The sequence below is a fragment of the Sarcophilus harrisii genome, chromosome 3 (assembly GCF_902635505.1).
Source record: "Sarcophilus harrisii chromosome 3, mSarHar1.11, whole genome shotgun sequence".
NCBI lineage: Eukaryota > Metazoa > Chordata > Mammalia > Dasyuromorphia > Dasyuridae > Sarcophilus > Sarcophilus harrisii.
Genome location: NC_045428.1, coordinates 147,306,120 through 147,323,526, shown reverse-complemented (window position 1 = coordinate 147,323,526; position 17,407 = coordinate 147,306,120). Strand labels below are relative to the sequence as shown.

The 17,407-nt window shown below is 33.9% G+C and overlaps 1 protein-coding gene across 30 annotated transcripts in view; it reads left to right on the top strand.

Moving 5' to 3' along the window:
- The window catches only part of DOCK9 (dedicator of cytokinesis 9), a 335,360-nt gene that overhangs the window by 182,122 nt on the left and 135,831 nt on the right, over positions 1 to 17,407 (top strand). For all 30 annotated transcript variants that reach the window (XM_031958604.1, XM_031958617.1, XM_031958588.1 and 27 more), the window contains exons 4-9: positions 1,183 to 1,265; positions 4,800 to 4,869; positions 7,460 to 7,555; positions 8,430 to 8,564; positions 14,070 to 14,244; positions 14,922 to 14,989. In XM_031958604.1, coding sequence (XP_031814464.1) covers positions 1,183 to 1,265; positions 4,800 to 4,869; positions 7,460 to 7,555; positions 8,430 to 8,564; positions 14,070 to 14,244; positions 14,922 to 14,989 — 627 coding nt within the window. The remainder of the gene's footprint in view (positions 1 to 1,182; positions 1,266 to 4,799; positions 4,870 to 7,459; positions 7,556 to 8,429; positions 8,565 to 14,069; positions 14,245 to 14,921; positions 14,990 to 17,407) is intronic.

The following is a 17,407-nucleotide window of genomic DNA, read 5'->3' as shown; positions in this document are numbered from 1 at the left end:
TTACTGTCTTGCCTCATAAGAATCCTGTTCTAATAAAAAGAAGGGGAAAAAACTGAAGATTTAAGAAAGCTCTTAGGAAAACCTCATTGGGAAGATGGGTAAAAGTACAATTTTCATCCATCTTTAATAGCATAGTAATGACAATTAATATCAATTAATATTTAAAGTTAAATTGAGCTAAAGTTCTCATTAATTTAACTATTCATGGTGGGATTCTATTACCTTTCTTACAAACCCGAGTGATAATAGGAAGAAATAATTATATTTCTATCTAGGTTACAGCAGGGCTGGCCACAGGCAGAATTTCAAAGTATAAAGTCCTCTGGCATTCAAAACTCTTTACACATTACTTCTTCCATGCACTCCATGATCCAGCTATGATGGTCTGTTTGTTCAAGTTGTTTTTAGTTCTGTCTGATTCTTTGTGACCCCATTTGGGGTTTTCTTGGCAGAGATACTGGAGTGGTTTGCTATTTCTTTCTCCAAATCATTTTACAAATGAGGAAACTGAGACAAAGAGAGCTAAATGGCTTGCCCAAAGTCACACAATTACTAAGTGTCTAAAGCTACATGTGAACTAAGAAAATAAGTCTTCCTGACTCCAGGTCTGGTGTGCTTTCCACTGCATCACCTAGCTGCCCTTGCAGTTTCTCAAATCTGACTTTCATCTCCCGTTTATGTGCTTTGCATTGGCTTTCCCTTACAACTCTCCTTCCTCATGTCTTTTGGTTTCCTTGCTTCCCCTTACAACTCATTTCAAATTCCACTCTCTCTAAGAGGTCTTTGTTAGTTCCTTTAATTGCTCAAGTTTTCCCCTTTTCGATTATTTTCTCTGCACTTTTATATTTTATGTATTCTCAGTTATTTGATGTGTTGTCAACACTTTGGGGGAAAAGTGTTATGTTTTTTGTTTTTACTTTTTTTGTATCCCCAACACTTTGCACAATGCCTGATACATAGAAAGTATTTATTAAATTCCTTTTGGCTGATTAACAGGTTAAACTGATAAAATTCCCAAATAGAATTTATTTATTTTGCTCCTGTATGGGGGGTGGTTTTGGTGAGTAGATGTACCCCTGAACTCACACCATTTAAGCAATTACATTTTACCTATGAATATGGCATGTCTTGGGGTACTGTTTATAAATTGACACCTTTTGGTCTTTATTTCCACCCACATAGTGCATCAAAACCTATAACTCTGACTGGCATGTTGTGAATTATAAATTTGAAGACTACTCTGGAGAGTTCCGGCAGCTTCCAAAGTAAGTAAATCATCTGACATCATATTTTGGAATTGATCATATTGAGAACACACTTTGTGCTTGAAAAGTACAGTTTTCATATACAAATAAATATAAAGAAGATATTTTATGGTTTTAAAAAAATTGAGTTGGTTTGGGGTATCTTTGCTTGTGCCTTTGGAAGTCCATAAAACCTAAGTATAATCCATTAGAAAATTATTTGATTATATTTTAAGCTTTACTATTGTGTTTTCCAAAGCATGAACTAATAATAAATAGTAATAAACTAATAACAAAAAACAATTACTTGGAAGTCAGTAAGACCTAGGTAGAATCTGTTAGAAAATTATTTGATTATATTTTAGTCTTTACCATTGTGTTTCCCAAAGCATGCACTAATAATAAATACTAATAAACTAATAACAAAAAACATTAATTTAGATGAAATTTATTAAGCAGAAAAGCTAAGGATAGTAATCTAAGTGTTTAAGAACAATTTTATTTTGAAGGGAGTGTTGTCACCTTGGGACTTTGTAAAAGAGGGTCTGATCTTGTTTGTTTTATTTGAAAAGACATTCAAAGTCCAAACATTTTCCTAAGTGTCCTTGCCCCCATCTTAAAAATTTTAATTTTTTACAAAGTTTTTAACAAAATTGAATACATTGAAGTTGATTAATGGCATCTACAGTGGGTCAATGGCAATGTTGCTTTGAAGGTTGACTGGGAGATCCCTACTTTCATTATGAAAATTGAAAACAATTTTATATTTTTTCAGAAATGTAAACTGATTCTAGTGAATGAAAAATAAACTTGCTTGAGCACCTATTCATCTGTTTTACTTTGTGTTGCTTTCATCTCTGAGCTGAAGTAACCTTTTTGTAGTATTCTCAGAGGATGAAACTGTTTATTTTTTCTATTTGTGTGGTTCAACCACTCCTTAATAATGTCCAGCCAGCTTTCCAGTTGTCTCTTTTCTAACCTCAATATAGGACACTCCCTCCAAACATTATCTTTTCCAGATGGTCTTCTCTCTAACTGTTTAAATGGTTTCCAAATCTTCTACTTGGGTCTTATCATTTTCCCTGTGTAATTAATTTTCTTTGGTCTTCTTTCCCATAAAATCCTTATTGGGAAATAATAAGAATTGTATCATTAGATATTTTAACCTTTTTCAGATTGCAAGTCAAATAGATCCATGACCAATGATTACTGTCAGCCAATAATTCTGATGATGAAGATGGCAATTAGCAGTTTCCAAAATTCAATGTATTCTGATGCACCCATCATCATGGGAGACATGGACTTTTCTTTTTTTACTCCAGCCCTAGTTGTCATTAGAATGTAGATTTAATATTTCATTCATAAATATAATGAAGATGAAGATTTAATATCTTAGATTCACAATCCTACTTGGTCCTTTCAATTGTGAAGTCTTTCTTAAATATTTGATGTGTAAGCAAGGTTTGGGTTATAAGAGAAGGCCTTTACTGGCCCTTCTAATTCTTAGAGCTGAGGTGTCACACTGGAACAGCAAAACTTATCCTGCAAACTCCTGAGTGCCATCTCTATGTGAGTTTGACACAACTCTCAAAAAATTGATATTTTTTCCCCTTAAGAATTGGATAATATTGCCTGAAACCTACTCTCTTGGTTGGTGAGTCCTGTCCTCCATTTCATGAAGAACTCCAGTCATACTCAATTCCCGCCCCCCCCTCCCCCCACTTTCTGGACTTTCCCATCTCCTTAATATCAGTCTTACCCACTATCTCTCTTCCCCTTGTTCATGTGTAGTCTTCTTCTGTTACAGTGCAACCTCCTTGAGGGTAGAGACTATCTTTCTTGCTTGTATTTATATCTTCAGTTCTTAGCAAAAGCCTGGCATATACCTACCTATAATCGATCTATCTATGATTGATCAGTTTACCTATCTACTTATCTGTTTGTCTATCTACTTATCTACCTACCTATAATCTGTCTACTTACCTGTCTATGTACTTATCTACCTATGATTGATCAGTCTATCTGTTTTATCTATCTATCTAGCTACTTATCTACTTATCTATAATGTATCTTTCTGTCTGTCTACTTACCAATTTACATACTTATCTATCTATGATTGATCAATCTATCTGTTTTATCTAGCTAGCTAGCTACTTATGTACCTACCTATAATCTATCTTTCTGTCTGTCTGTCTACCTATCTACATACTTATCTACCTATGATTGATCATTCTATCTGTTTACCTGTCTTCCTACCTACCTATTTTTCTGTCTGTCTGTCTACTTATCTATCTACTTACCTACCTACCTACCAATCTACTTAGGTATCTACTTATAATCTATCTTTTCTTCTGTCTATATCTGTCTACTTACCTATCTATGTACTTACCTACTTATCTGTCTAACTACTTGTCTGTCTATCTATCTACTTGTCTGTCTGTCTGTCTTGGTATCTTATTATCTTGCTATAAAACAGCTTTATTCCAAGTATAATTTTATCTTCAAGTGCTTGTATTTAAATAATGTTTATATTTATATTAGGCTATCAAATAAATGGTTGAAATTATTCTGGAATCTCTTTCTTATGATCTACTTTTTGGCTAGTTGTTTTTCATTAGCATTCTTAGAATGATCTCAGAATCATAGACTTTTGGGATATAAGAATAGCAAGGGACACTGATTTATCATCTCATTAAACACCCCTATTTTACTGATAGGTTAAGTGATTTTCCCAAGGTTATATAATGAGTTAATAGTAAAATTAGGTCTAGAATATGATTTATCTTGATTCCCCAGGGATGTATTATATATGGATTCTTTATGGAGATGCAAAGAATATGTCATTTGTGGATTCCTTATGGAGACCAATGGGTTGTCCACATCTTTTATCACTATGAGTCATCTTGATTCATTGGCATTATCGTCAGTAGAAAGGAAAGAAAATATGTGAAATTTCAGGAATTGAGTTCAAATCCTGACTCTGCATTTAAGGTTTTTATGATACCTTTCTGAACCTCTTAGTCTCTACATATGTACAATAAAGTTGAATTAGATGACTTTTGCCTCTTTGCCTGGAATGTTCCCCTTCCTCACCTGGACTTCTTTATAGCCGTGGCTTCCCTGGAGCCTCCATTCAAACACTGCCTTCTACAGGAGGTCTCTTCCAGCCCCCACAGGTGCCAGAGTCTTTCCCTTTAAGGTTCCATTACTCTGTTCTCCCATGTGCCAATTTATATGCATATTGTCTTTTTCATTAGAATATAATTTCCATGCGATTAAAGAATGTTTTGATTGTTCTTTGTTTCACCAGTACAGTGATGGGCATGTAGCAAATGCTTATTGAGTGGCTAATTGATAGAAATACTAGTGTGAATTGATCTCTTTCTCCAAGAAAGTACTAAATAATCTATATAAATTCCCAGTTTCCCTGGAGATAAAGTAATGGCAGAAGAATTTGACAATTAATATTCCTCATTGACTAGATAATTTATGGATAATAAACATGTTGTTATTTGTAATTTATATTGAAACTTCTTTCTTTCTTTCTTTTTTAAGCAAAGTGGCAAAATTGGATAAACTTCCTGTCCATGTTTATGAAGTAGATGAAGAGGCTGACAAAGATGAGGTAGGTTGATTGCATATTACTGTTATAATCTTGAATAAAATATTAGCAAGGAGATTACAGCAAGTTATCCCCAGGATAATACACCATGACCAAGTAGAATTTATATCAGGAATGCTGGCTCACTAACAGGAAAACTATTAGCATAATTGATTATATCAATAACCAAACTAACAAAAATCATATGATCATCTCAATAGATGCAGAAAAAGCATTTGACAAACTCCAACACACATATTAGTTTCCTTTAGTCATTAGTAAAAAAAATATATATATATATATATATATATGCATATATCTATATATATGAAAAGGAACCTTTTTATTTTTGTAATAGCTTAGAAAATTAGAAAATCAATGCTCATGTTTCTTTGAAAGAGATAATAGTACTTAATTACTTAATTGATAAAATGAATGAAATAAATTTTCTTTTTAAACCTTACTCTTTTTGTTTGTTCTCTCAAAATTTCAAAGGAATTAACTGATTGGTTCCTAAGGCTTGGATTTAATATATATTCTTGCTAGGGTGATGGCAAGATATAACACTCACTTTTCAGATTTGCTACAATTACTGAAATATATTAGTATCTGTATTCTGTAACTCTGAATGATTATTCGTCATTATGAAGAAAAATGGCAGAAATTAAATTTCTAGATGTGTATGTCTTCTTTGACTGTACTAAATTTCAATTTACAGAGCCACTCCTTTAAAAAAAAAAATAACAACCCTATGTGAGCCTTAAAAATGAGAAGAAACTATAACTTAGGTTGGTGGAAAATATGAAGATATATTAAGGCTTTTATTATTGTTGTTCAGTTGTTTCTGATTCTTTGTGATCCTATATTGATATTTTGTTGACAAAGATAAAAGAGTGATTTGCCATTTCTTTTTCTAGCTCATTTTACAGTTGAGATAACTGAGGCAAATAGGGTTAAGTGACTTGTCTACGGTCACACAGTTAGTGAGTATTTGAGATAAGACTTAAACTCAGGAAAATGAGTCTTCTTGACTCTATGCACTATGTTGCCATCTATCTCCCCCCCATTAAGGCATTAAGAGGAGTAAATTCAGTCTCATTTTAAAAACCCTAACACTGTTAGCTTCCCTAATATTTCCCATATTTTCCTATTCATTTGGGATAATGAATGTCCCATTTGAATTTAGATGCTTTTTAGTGCTGTCAGCTGTGCCAGTTATATACCATCAGCCACTCACTAATGAACTTATTTAAAATATTCTCTGGTAGCCTGTTGTCCCAGAATACTGTATTAAGAGCCAACATTGAATTTATATACTTTTACATAATTTTGGAAAACATAGAGCTATTATATATACAAACTTTATTGAATAAAATACTTGTCAAAAATCAATACTTACAAACCAGGGTTGTATTGAAAAGTTTCTCAGGTAAGATCTAAGATTTGTTTTTCTCAAATGTCATTTGGATTTTTTAAACAATGAAGTACATTCCTAGTGAGATTTGAGACCTATACTAGTGCAGGACAGTTGGAATCAGTTCTCATTGTGTGTTTCTATTGTTTATTTTCCCTTTGAACTAAAAGCAAATGAAGATGAACAGCAAATATAATGTTGGAAGAGGGGAAAAAAGTCACGGAAAGTGTGTGTGTGTGTGTGTGTGTGTGTGTGTGTGTGTGTGTGTGTGTGTTTATGCACACATACTTGCAAAATACAGAGGCAAACTAACTGATTTTAGATTATAAGCCTCAAGGATTTTTTTTAAGCACCAGCTAATGGGGGTATCTCTTACCTTTATCTGTTTTTCATTTAACAGCAGCAAAATCTTGTTATGGAAGGGTGCATGATCAAGGGAAATAAGCCCTGGCCAGGAGTTACAAAAGCCCAAATCACACCTCTGATGCTTTCTAACTGTATGATATGAGCAAAACACTTCACTTTTCACTTTGCTTATCTGTGAAGATTGGACTAAGGGACCCTGAGATTGCTCATGGGCTTATAGCTATGAATTTGTGAAATAGTAAGGAGTACAGAAGAGTTTTTCTGTATTCTTCTTATTAATTTGCCTTTTGCTGACTTTCTTTTTCTAACTTTAAATCCTTTAAAAATCCTTTTTTAAAACATCCTTTGTCTTTCCCTCTCCCTCCTTATTCCAAACTGAACAATTTTCTCCATGCTTTCTCAATTTCTTTGAATTCACTCCCTTTCTTTACCTTTCCCTGAACTAAGCCTCTGGGAAGTTTTCCAAGAATTTGCTGTTGTCCTCTGACCATGTGGGAGTGTAATCTGAAAACATTTTTTATGATACTGGGTGTGAGCACACAAGTTGAATGGTCAAGCATGGCATGTACTTTTATGCAGTTCATCAAAATTTTGGTTTTAAGAAAACATACTAGTGATGGTTTTGGAAATTTAGAATTCTTCTAGTTTACAAATGAATGTTTTGATGGAAAGGACAGTAGGATTTAATACTCAGTGTTGCATTTAATATATGTGTTTTTTAAGTGACATGAAGGAGATTTGAAAAATCTGAGTTGCATTCCAGTTGACCAAACTTTCTAGAAATATAGCTGGGGATAAAGAATTATCAGTTACCAGTATTTTCCCTTCTCCTAGGATGCTGCATCTCTTGGATCTCAGAAAGGTGGAATAACCAAACATGGATGGTTGTACAAAGGCAATATGAATAGTGCTATAAGTGTGACCATGAGGGTAAGACTGCTGTCATTCCGCAATCATTTTATCCTTTGGTGGCAGTGCTAGAAATGGATAGCTGCATAGCACTGATTCTTTGTCAGTCATACTTATTTTTTCCTAGCTCAGGTGTTCAGGATGAGGTGACATTTGAGAGAGCTGAGGTTTCCTTCTCTGTCATGGAACAATTTCTTACTACATATGCTTTATCACTTATAAATTTCTTGAGCTAAAGGAAGCTTTTCTTTTTCCCATGACTGAAATAGTGACCACTAACTGAATATAACAGTAAAAGAAAAAAAAAGTATATGTCATGAATGTGGAAAGAAAGTCGTTAAAAAGAGAACGCGTGAATCAAACATTAGAGAATAAAAAGACTGGAAAAAAAAGCCAAGATTCATAATTAAGATAGTATAGAGGGGGAGAAGAATGGTAAGAAATGGAAAAAAAGAAAATGTATAAAAAAGAATAGAAATATTGATTTTGGTTACTCTCATGCTGGAAAAGCAATGAGAAATATGATAAAGCATGCCATTCTAGTGGTTTAAAAAAAAAAGTGATCTGGATTTTGATTACTTTCATTCCTTCTAAAATGTAACTTATACCATTGCTCTTGATGGTAATATTACTCATATTTCTATTCTCTGGAGGTAATTCTTAGAGATTAAGTTGATTAAGAGAGTTAACTCCCTCTATCTCTGTACGAATAAAATATTGCAATGATATTGTAGCTCATTTTAAACTCTGGGAATGTTTACTTCAGTAAAGTTAGTTTTGGAGTCTCTAAAATAATAATCATATGTTTTATAGATTTAGTTATCTGTAGAAATAATGAGATCTTTATTTTATTTTGAAATGATGCAAACAAAATTATGGGTTTTTTTCCCCTTAGTCATTTAAGAGACGATTTTTCCATTTGATTCAACTTGGTGATGGATCCTATAATTTGAACTTCTACAAAGATGAAAAAATCTCCAAGGAGCCAAAAGGATCAATATTTTTGGATTCATGTATGGGTGTAGTTCAGGTAAATTTTGAAATAATTGCATTGTTAGGTTTTGTTTTTGTTATTAAATTGTAATTGTGGTAAAGCAATTTCAAAATGGGTATAATTAATCTGGAAATGTTATAGACATGCATCCATTTAGAAATACTACTACTAAATTCTACTAAACTACAACTACTAAATTCAAATTTTACTAGAGTGTAATTCAAATTCAAACTAAATTCTACTAAACTACAACTACTAACTTCAAATTTTACTAGGGTGTACAGTGATGTCTAAGATATGGTCTCTGTTCTCAAGAAGGTTGGAGGAAATAGGACAAATAAACAAATAACTGTGTAATTCAAAATTGAAATATGGTAAAGGCCTTAAAGATACAAAACCAATTGTGTGGGAGGTTTTTAATTTTCCTAACCAGTGAACCTAAGGAAGTGTATTTAGCCATACTGAGGAAAGAATACTCAGCAAGGATACAACACCAATTCACTTGAGCAGAGCTTCCCCTTCTGCATTGGCCACATGGCTGCTGTAGCCTCAGGGTCGGCAGTTCCTACCTTCTCATGATCTACTTTAAAATTTGGAAAGAGTGCTTCCAGTGGATTACTTAAACTAAGTTGAAGTAAAGGGAAAAGGAAAAAAGGAATAAGCATTTATTAAGTGCCTATTATGTGTCAGGCACTGTGCTACACTTTACAAATATTATCTTATTTGATTCTCTCAACAATTCTATAAAATAGGAGCTATTACTAAGCCTGTGAGGTAGGATCTATTATTATTACCATTTTGTAGTTAATGAAACTGAGACAGATAGAGCTTAAATGTTCAGGGTCATCCATCTGTGCAAACATACAGACACACAGACTTCCAGAAAGTGTCAGAAACAGGATCTGAAATCAAGTTTTCACAAATCCAGCCCAGCCTTCTATCCACTGTGCTATCTGGCTTATATCTGAACGTAACCTAGTATACCATTTTAAGATTTGGAAAGATATTTTAATTCACCCCAGTTTTATACAGAGGTGAAGAAGCTTCCTGATGTATTATAGATCAGATAGTAACAGAAACAGGATTTTACAGATATATATGTGTATTCTCTTATTCTGATACAATAAATGAGAAAATGAGTAAATGAGAAAAGGTTTACTTACATGTTCTTTAGGATTGCTTTGGAAGGGGCTTTAGGGTTGCTTTTGAAAGCAGATAAAATTTTGGTGGGTTTTTTTTTTTTTGTTTGATATTTTGTCCAATTTCTTTATCAGACCCCAAATGGAAATTATGGATTCATCATTCTCATTAGTTTCTCCCAAAAAGTCAGAGCAGACAGTAATATTTCATTTTAGTTTATCTCCTTAGGAACTAGTCTGCCATATTCTATACATGAGGAATGTGAGACAGTAGAGTGTCTTATCTATAGTTGGTACTCCTACATTTTGTGTTGGAAGTGATGTTTTTAAATCATTCATTTTATTTCTTTCATTATTCTGATGGAGACTCTTAGCTAGTGGATAGTAGAGCCAAGATTTGATCCTGTCTCTTGACTTTTTAACTTGTAACTTCATATCACATCAAGCTATCTTTGCATGAGGTTATTCAACAATGATATTATTGTTCACCACGTATGGTAATCTCCTGAGCATCTTCATTTTTTGTGCCCACATGTGCAGTTGGACTATTTGATCTAGTATGTAGCACCATGGCTTGAATAATAAAGAGTTTTTTGGATTTTTTTTAATGAGCTTTATATTAAGTATCTCCAATTAGCCACAACACCCTAGGAAAAAATTACCTCTGTTAATAATGCAATAAAGAAGCCTGGAGTTATTGACAACATTGATGGAGAACTTTAATGGTAGCTGCCTAGAATGTGTGGGGGATTCCTTTAATAGGAGTTTCAATCAAACTCAATTCTGGAAATCTTTCTGGCTATTTTGAGTTGACCTTTACAATGCTAGCATTAAAAAAAGTTTGAGGCAAAACACATGTAGTTATTTGTTAAGACAGCTTTTTCAGCCATAAGTAGTAGGAACCAGAAAAATAACCGCAATCTGGCTGATTTATTATGTTATGTAAGAACCTTTGCTATGTGTACAGCACAGTATGTCGATTCTCTGTTGGACCATGGAATTGGGGAGATCTTTAGTACATGCATTTTAAAGTCCAAGTAATCATTTTAAAGGGAAGATTCTTTCTTCATACTCCTTAGGAAAAAAGAGTGGTGTGGGTGTATGTTTATTTGCTTTTAGTAAGTTACATCAGGCTTTGAAAGATTATTAAAGTAATTTATGTTTTTTTTAAAAGATAACATTTATTCAATGTCTTGCCATAAGATCATTTGGCTTCCTAAAACTGGTTGGGGGTAATCAGTAGAATCCGAGTGTTTGTTAGATTGAGCTAGCATTTGTTTTTTTCTACCGTACATGATGAGATGTATTATAATTCTTTTAGAACAGAATTCTTCATCTTTATTGTGTCAGTGATCTTCTTTGGTGTAGTGAAACCTGTAGCCCACTTCTCAAACTATGTTTTTATATAATTGAAGAAAATACTGATTTTTAGTTAAAAATAGTAAAAAATAAAGATGTAATTTTTTTTCCACCCAAGTATATGAAATCTCTTCGAAATCTATCTATGGACCCTAGGTTAAAATCCCTTGTTTTAGAATCACAGAATCTCTGAGATGGAAGATAACAAGTAGTTATCATAACAAGTAGTTATCATCTTTAGTTCTACTCTGTCATTTTATGAGTGAGAAAATTGAGAGTTGGTGATTTTCTCAATTTTACATAGCTACTTAAAAAACTGCCCCTTTTAAAGTATCGTTTTCGGTCAGGTGTCTTGAACACCTTTTAGACTGGTCCTAGTTAATCCTACAAGTGAGAGAGAAATTCACTTCATGTCTCTCAAAAAAATTAGGTAACATTTATTGTTATTCTTTAGATATGCTTTCCCGTTTCTTTGAGGAAGAATTCCCAATTGTTGGTCTATATTGTTATGTAGATGAAATGCCCAAATTCTAAAATGGTGTTAAGGAAAGAATATATTGCTTTTGAGAAGGAACTTTTTTAAAAATTAATTTAATTTTATGAAATGAACCAAATGTTTTTCTTTCCCTTCAACTTCCTGTTATTCTTTATGGAGAAGGGGAAAAAACCCCCTCTAATAATAAGTTCTTGTAGCATATAGGTATAGGCAAGCAAAATAAATTGCCACAGCACATTGGCTACATCCAATTTGATTGGATATAGTAAAGTAAGATCAGGAAGGAGAGGTGGTTGGGAATCTGACTAAGGAGGTCTTTCAGAAGCCAAACTAAACAATTTATGTTTTGTCCTATACGTACAGGGAACCTCTGAAAACTTTTGAATAGGCTGTTGACATGGCCAGACCTTTGCAGAGAGTATTTTTGTCTTTCTTTGTATCTCTAGAAATTATCATAGTGGCTGGCATTTATGTAGTAAATAAAGTAAATGCTTGTTATGGCTGGACTAAGTTTGCTTAGAAAGGAGGGAGAATGGAGACAGGAAATTGCTATAATAGTTAAGCTAAGCTGTTGAAGGCCTAAACTAAGATAGGGACAGAGAGAATGGAGAGGAGAGAATGAAGGAGACAAAAACCTTGGAGATTGAATTAATAAAATTTGTCACCTCGTTGGGTTTGAAAAACTGGGGAGAATCAAAAGGTCATTCTAAGATTTTCATATTAAGTGATTATGGAAGGTCCTATAAATAGGATAATTGAGAAGAGAAGCAGGTTTTCTATCAAAATATCAGGGAGTAGCTAATAAATTCAGCTAAATAAATAAAAATTGGACAAGTTGATGCATTTGAGATGCTGATAGGATATTCAGATAAAGTGACTATTAGGTAATTGGAAAGTTGGGACTAGAATTAAGGTGAGAGATTGGGCTAGTCATCTGCCTAAAGGTGATAATTGAAGTCAAGGGAGTTGATGAGATCATTAGAAATTATTTATATAAAGCAAAGAGGGCTAAAGATATAGAACGTTGGGGGACACCTCCATTTAATGGATGGGAAGATGAAGAAAGATGTGGTCACAGGATCTTGGGTTCTGAGTGAATATAGGGAAAGAGCTTAGAGACTATTGAGTCTAACCCTCTCCTTTTACAAATGAGTAAAGTAAGGCTAACTGAGAGTGAAATAGTTTGCTTTTAAAGAGCATGTTCTTTGTACAATTACAAAATACATTCTTATTTGTTCATTGTGGATGCATTCTTGGGGAACAGGGTGAATTTGTGCATTTGCCCCACTGGGAAAAAAATCTCTACCTGGTGGTGGGACAAAGAAGTTTGGGTACCTCAGAGTGTTTTTACTCAGATCCCTGAAAAAGAAGTATTCCCACTCCAAAGCCACACAAGTTAGTGGGAGAACTGAAACTAGAATGCGTGTCTCATGATTCACATTATAGTGTTTTTTACACATCACATTTAAGCCCTTTTTCTTATCTTTGTGTTAGATTTCCATGGACATTTTCGGGTGTGTACCAAGTATGTTAGCCTTTGAGATCTTTAGTACTGTTATAATATTTCATTGTGTAATTTGCCAGAACTCCCTTTCCATTTCCTTGGGGCACTCCTACAGAAAGCCTACAGAGCTGTGGGGAAGGGAAAAAAAAATAAAACAAAAACAAACAAAGAAACCCTACCAGAATAAAGGCCTCTTCCACCTCTGACTTCCTGTTTTCCTTCTGGAGGTACAGTTTAGTTTTGGTTTGAGCTGGAAATCAGTGATCTGTACCTGGTTTGGCTTGTTCTCCTAAGAAGTCCCATAATGTCCCCCTTTTTTTATGGGGAAGAAATAGAGTCTGAACCTATAATTTTATATATGATATTATATTAATCTATCATCAGTGCAGGGAACTCCTTTCACCAAAGCATATCAGCAATTCATTCATAACTTATTGTCTTAGAAAACTGCTGAAGACTTGAGATATTAAACAAATCACCCATATATATCAGAGGTAGGAGACTTTGTGCCTCCAAGGACAGTACTCTGTCTTCATAGCACACCGTCTGCCACTGTGCTTTTAATCCAATGTATTATGAATTTTCACTTTTTTACCTCTGTGTAAATATATTAACAAGTTTATGCTTTTATTCAGATATAGTTTCTAAAGTAAAACAGGTGTAAGTCAAAGAGATGGAGGTCTGGGCAAGTAAATGTCAAGCATCTTGTAGCTGAATGTTTATTAGGACCTGACTGGTTAAGTAGTTGAGATGTAGTGTTTGATTTTAGAAATGTTATTAAATGTTTTTGGATATAGCAATACATTCTATACCTGTGATTTCATTAGCATAGGCAACTGGTGGCTGAAGAAACTATCCAGTTCTAGGCAACTTTCAGAAGCCCACCTAAATCTCCGAGTACTAAGATCAGTTTGTATCATAATTTCTTGGTTCTGAGTCCCAACTCTCTAGCTAATTCAGCAGATTTTCTTAGTATCAAAGAATAATGAATTCTTGGGAATTTATGAGTGGTAACAATGTGGAATAATTTTTTTTCACTTTAGAACAACAAAGTCCGGCGCTTTGCTTTTGAGCTCAAGATGCAGGATAAGAGTAGTTATCTTTTGGCAGCAGATAGTGAGTTGGAAATGGAAGAATGGATTACAACACTCAACAAAATTTTGCAACTTAATTTTGAAGCAGCAATGCAAGAAAAACGTAATGGAGAAGCTCATGATGGTAAGTTATTCAAGGCTGATTTAGTGATAACTGTTATAGTATGTAATATGTAGTGATGTAATCATTAGATTTTAAGTTTCTTGGGACCAGGAATGGTCTTTTTGTATCCCTAGCTTAATAAATGTTTATTGATTAACTAGTAATTGGAAAACTTTTCTTATCACTTCTTTCTGTCTCTGCCCATTCATTTCCCTCCAAAACCCAATACTTTTCCTTAGAAATTATCCTCCATCTACTCTTTCAGGGCAGCAACCCCTGTTTTTGCTTTTCTTTGTATTCCTAGTGTTTAGTCCAGTGCCTGACATACAGTGAGCACATCAAAATTGCTTGTTGGCTGGATGACTGATTCTAGCAATCTTTCATTTATTAATGTAACAAGAGATTTCACAGAACCTCTCCTGACAATGAAAGAAAGTAATAAGTTGCTTCTGCAGCATTTTTTTTTAAATAAGATGAATTAGCTCTCAGGTATTTACAAGTCAGGCAAATGATGTCTGCAGTTTGTTTGGATGACTATGTCAGACTAAGCTGGTGGGTAAAAGCCATGCTTTATTACTTCCAATTAACATTAAGTCTAAATCCAACAATGTAGAGAAAAGAAATTTGTATTCATATCCCTATGTAAAATAAAACATTTTTAATTACCAGTGACTGAGATGATCTGTTTTGAATTGTAGATGATGAACAAAGCAAATTGGAAAGCTCTTCCTCCGGTTTAGATAGTTACCTGCCTGAACTCGCTAAGGTAACCATTCTTTAAAGCTTCTGGTATTGGTGGGATGAAATTCAAACGTTGCTCTTATTTATTGGAAACTAGAATTATATCTGCTGGACTTAGCAGTTAGTTTTCTTTGACTTATGTGTATTTCTTTAAAGGCGAATGATATGAGCTGCAATGTTGTTAGATTTTTAAAAAATGCTTTTTTAAAAGTCAAAACTTTGCTTAGCAAATACTTAGTAGCAGTTATAGCATTTTTTAAAAAAAAATCCTATTTCCAGTCATTGAGTACAGTTTTGCAAAAGCTAACAAGAACAACCAAGATGTTGATGGGTTTTTTCCCCCAACATGATTATAGTGCTTTGCATTTCTCAGATTCTGTTTGTACTATTCTTCTCCATGAATAGACTCACCTCCATTCAAGCAAGAGGCAAATAAGATCTAGATTTGAGATTGAGGACCATTTATAAATGTCAGGCCAAAGTTCATTTCAGCACTCTGCCTAGTGTTTGCTCAAGGTGGAAGTATTTGCTGGTTTTTTTAAACCTTTTAATAAGGAAAAAAATAAAATAAAATTATTTTTGCCTTACTTATTTCTCTCTTTCTTTTGAGGGGAAAGGGGCAGAAGGTTCACATTTTGACACTAATTACTCACTCTAGAATACTATTTAATTTTGTGCTACTAATATACCTGTTGAAGTGCTGTGGTTAGTGGGCCTGATTCTGAGTCAGGAAGACTCATATTCCTCAGTTCCTATCTGGTCTCAGTCATTTGTATGGGCAAGTCACTTAACATTCTTTGCCTCTGTTTCCTCATCTGTAAAATGAATTGGAGAAGGAAATGATCAACCACTTCAATATCTTTGCCAAGAAAAGCCCCAATGAGGTCATGAAGGATCAGACACACCTGAACAATATACTTTATAAATGATAATTGATTTACAAAAAAAAAACAAAAAAAAAACCTCTCCAAAAACTCAAACACAAATAAAAGTATGCTGGCATTGAACTTTGACCTTCATTTTAAAACAGAGCTGCTTTTTTCAGATACCAATCTCCTCCTATAATAAGAATTTAGGTACCTAAATGTTTTTAGGGTTTGGAAGTAACCACAGTGTCTTTTTTAGCACCTACCTATTAAAGCTAATTTTAGTACTGCCATTGTTAGTCCTGTTTCCATGAAGTTGAGGTCAGGAGATGTTTTGGTTTCTTACTCTAAATTTCTATCTTCGTATTTTAAGTACGAAGTATTTAAGTATTTACTGCTTCTCTTCTCTCCCCCCCACCCCATTTTTATCACTGAACTTTGCTTTACCACTACTATATGTTAGTAAATTTTGAAATATTTTGAGTGTTTCTGAACCTTTTTGTGATTGCTGAAATATATCTTTATGAGAGTAAAATCTAGAAAATAATTGCGTAAAATTTAGTCTGTGAATCACCTTGTCACCACCCACTAGAAAGAGTGGCTTTTTAAAGAAAGAACGGGCTCCTTTAAGCCCAAATGTTAAATAGCTTTCACTTGCTGAGTAATTAAATGGTAGCTAGTTGCTGCCTACTAGAAAGAGTTCGTTTTCCAGCTTTCCAGCTCTAACAAATTCCCATGAGGCCTTGAATTTTTTCAAGTAAGATTCATACCATTGCCACATATTAATAGAAAACTACATCTTTCAGGAAGACATAACATCCCTAGGAAGTCTTTCCATGGGAGGCCACTGTTTATATTTCCCCTAACTCACAAGGAAAGGTGGTTTTAATCCTATTTCCAGACCATTCCTCTACTATCATCCCTAAGTTACCTTTCCTCCTTTGAGAGATGTGCAGTCCATTTGTACACCAGTCTTGTCACTGTCATCAGTTGATCCCCGTAATTTTTCTCCAAGCTTCCATAATCACTTTTATACCTTGTCTTCCTTTTTTTCTTGGTGGCCATAACCATTGAAAACTTCAGTATTGTATTGTTGAACCCTTTAGCAACAGAATCAGATTAATTCTTCTGTCTTCTCCACTCTGGTGACCACCTTTACCCAATTTAAGCTATATATCAGTATGGCTTTGTCATATTCCTCATCATCCCTCACATTTGGACCTCTTTCCAGATCCAGAACTATGGATTTCTGATCTCTGACCAAAACCTTCTCTCCTTATATCCCTCTCATTCTCAGTCACTCTCTTTGTATGAACTCCAGTTTTCTTAACTCAACAACTATTGCCCTCTCTAATTTATCTACTTATCTGTTTATCTACTTCTTCAGCCTTGATCTCAGAGTTTGCTATTTTAATGTTTTATTAGTTATTACTTTAGAATCCTCCTGTTCCTTGTTCCTCTGCTTTGATGTGCCTGATTGTTCCAGGCCTGTTGAGGAAAATGAGAATGATGATGGTGATAATGATGATAAAATAGCTAACCTTTATTTAAGACTTTAAGGTTGGCAAAGCCCATTT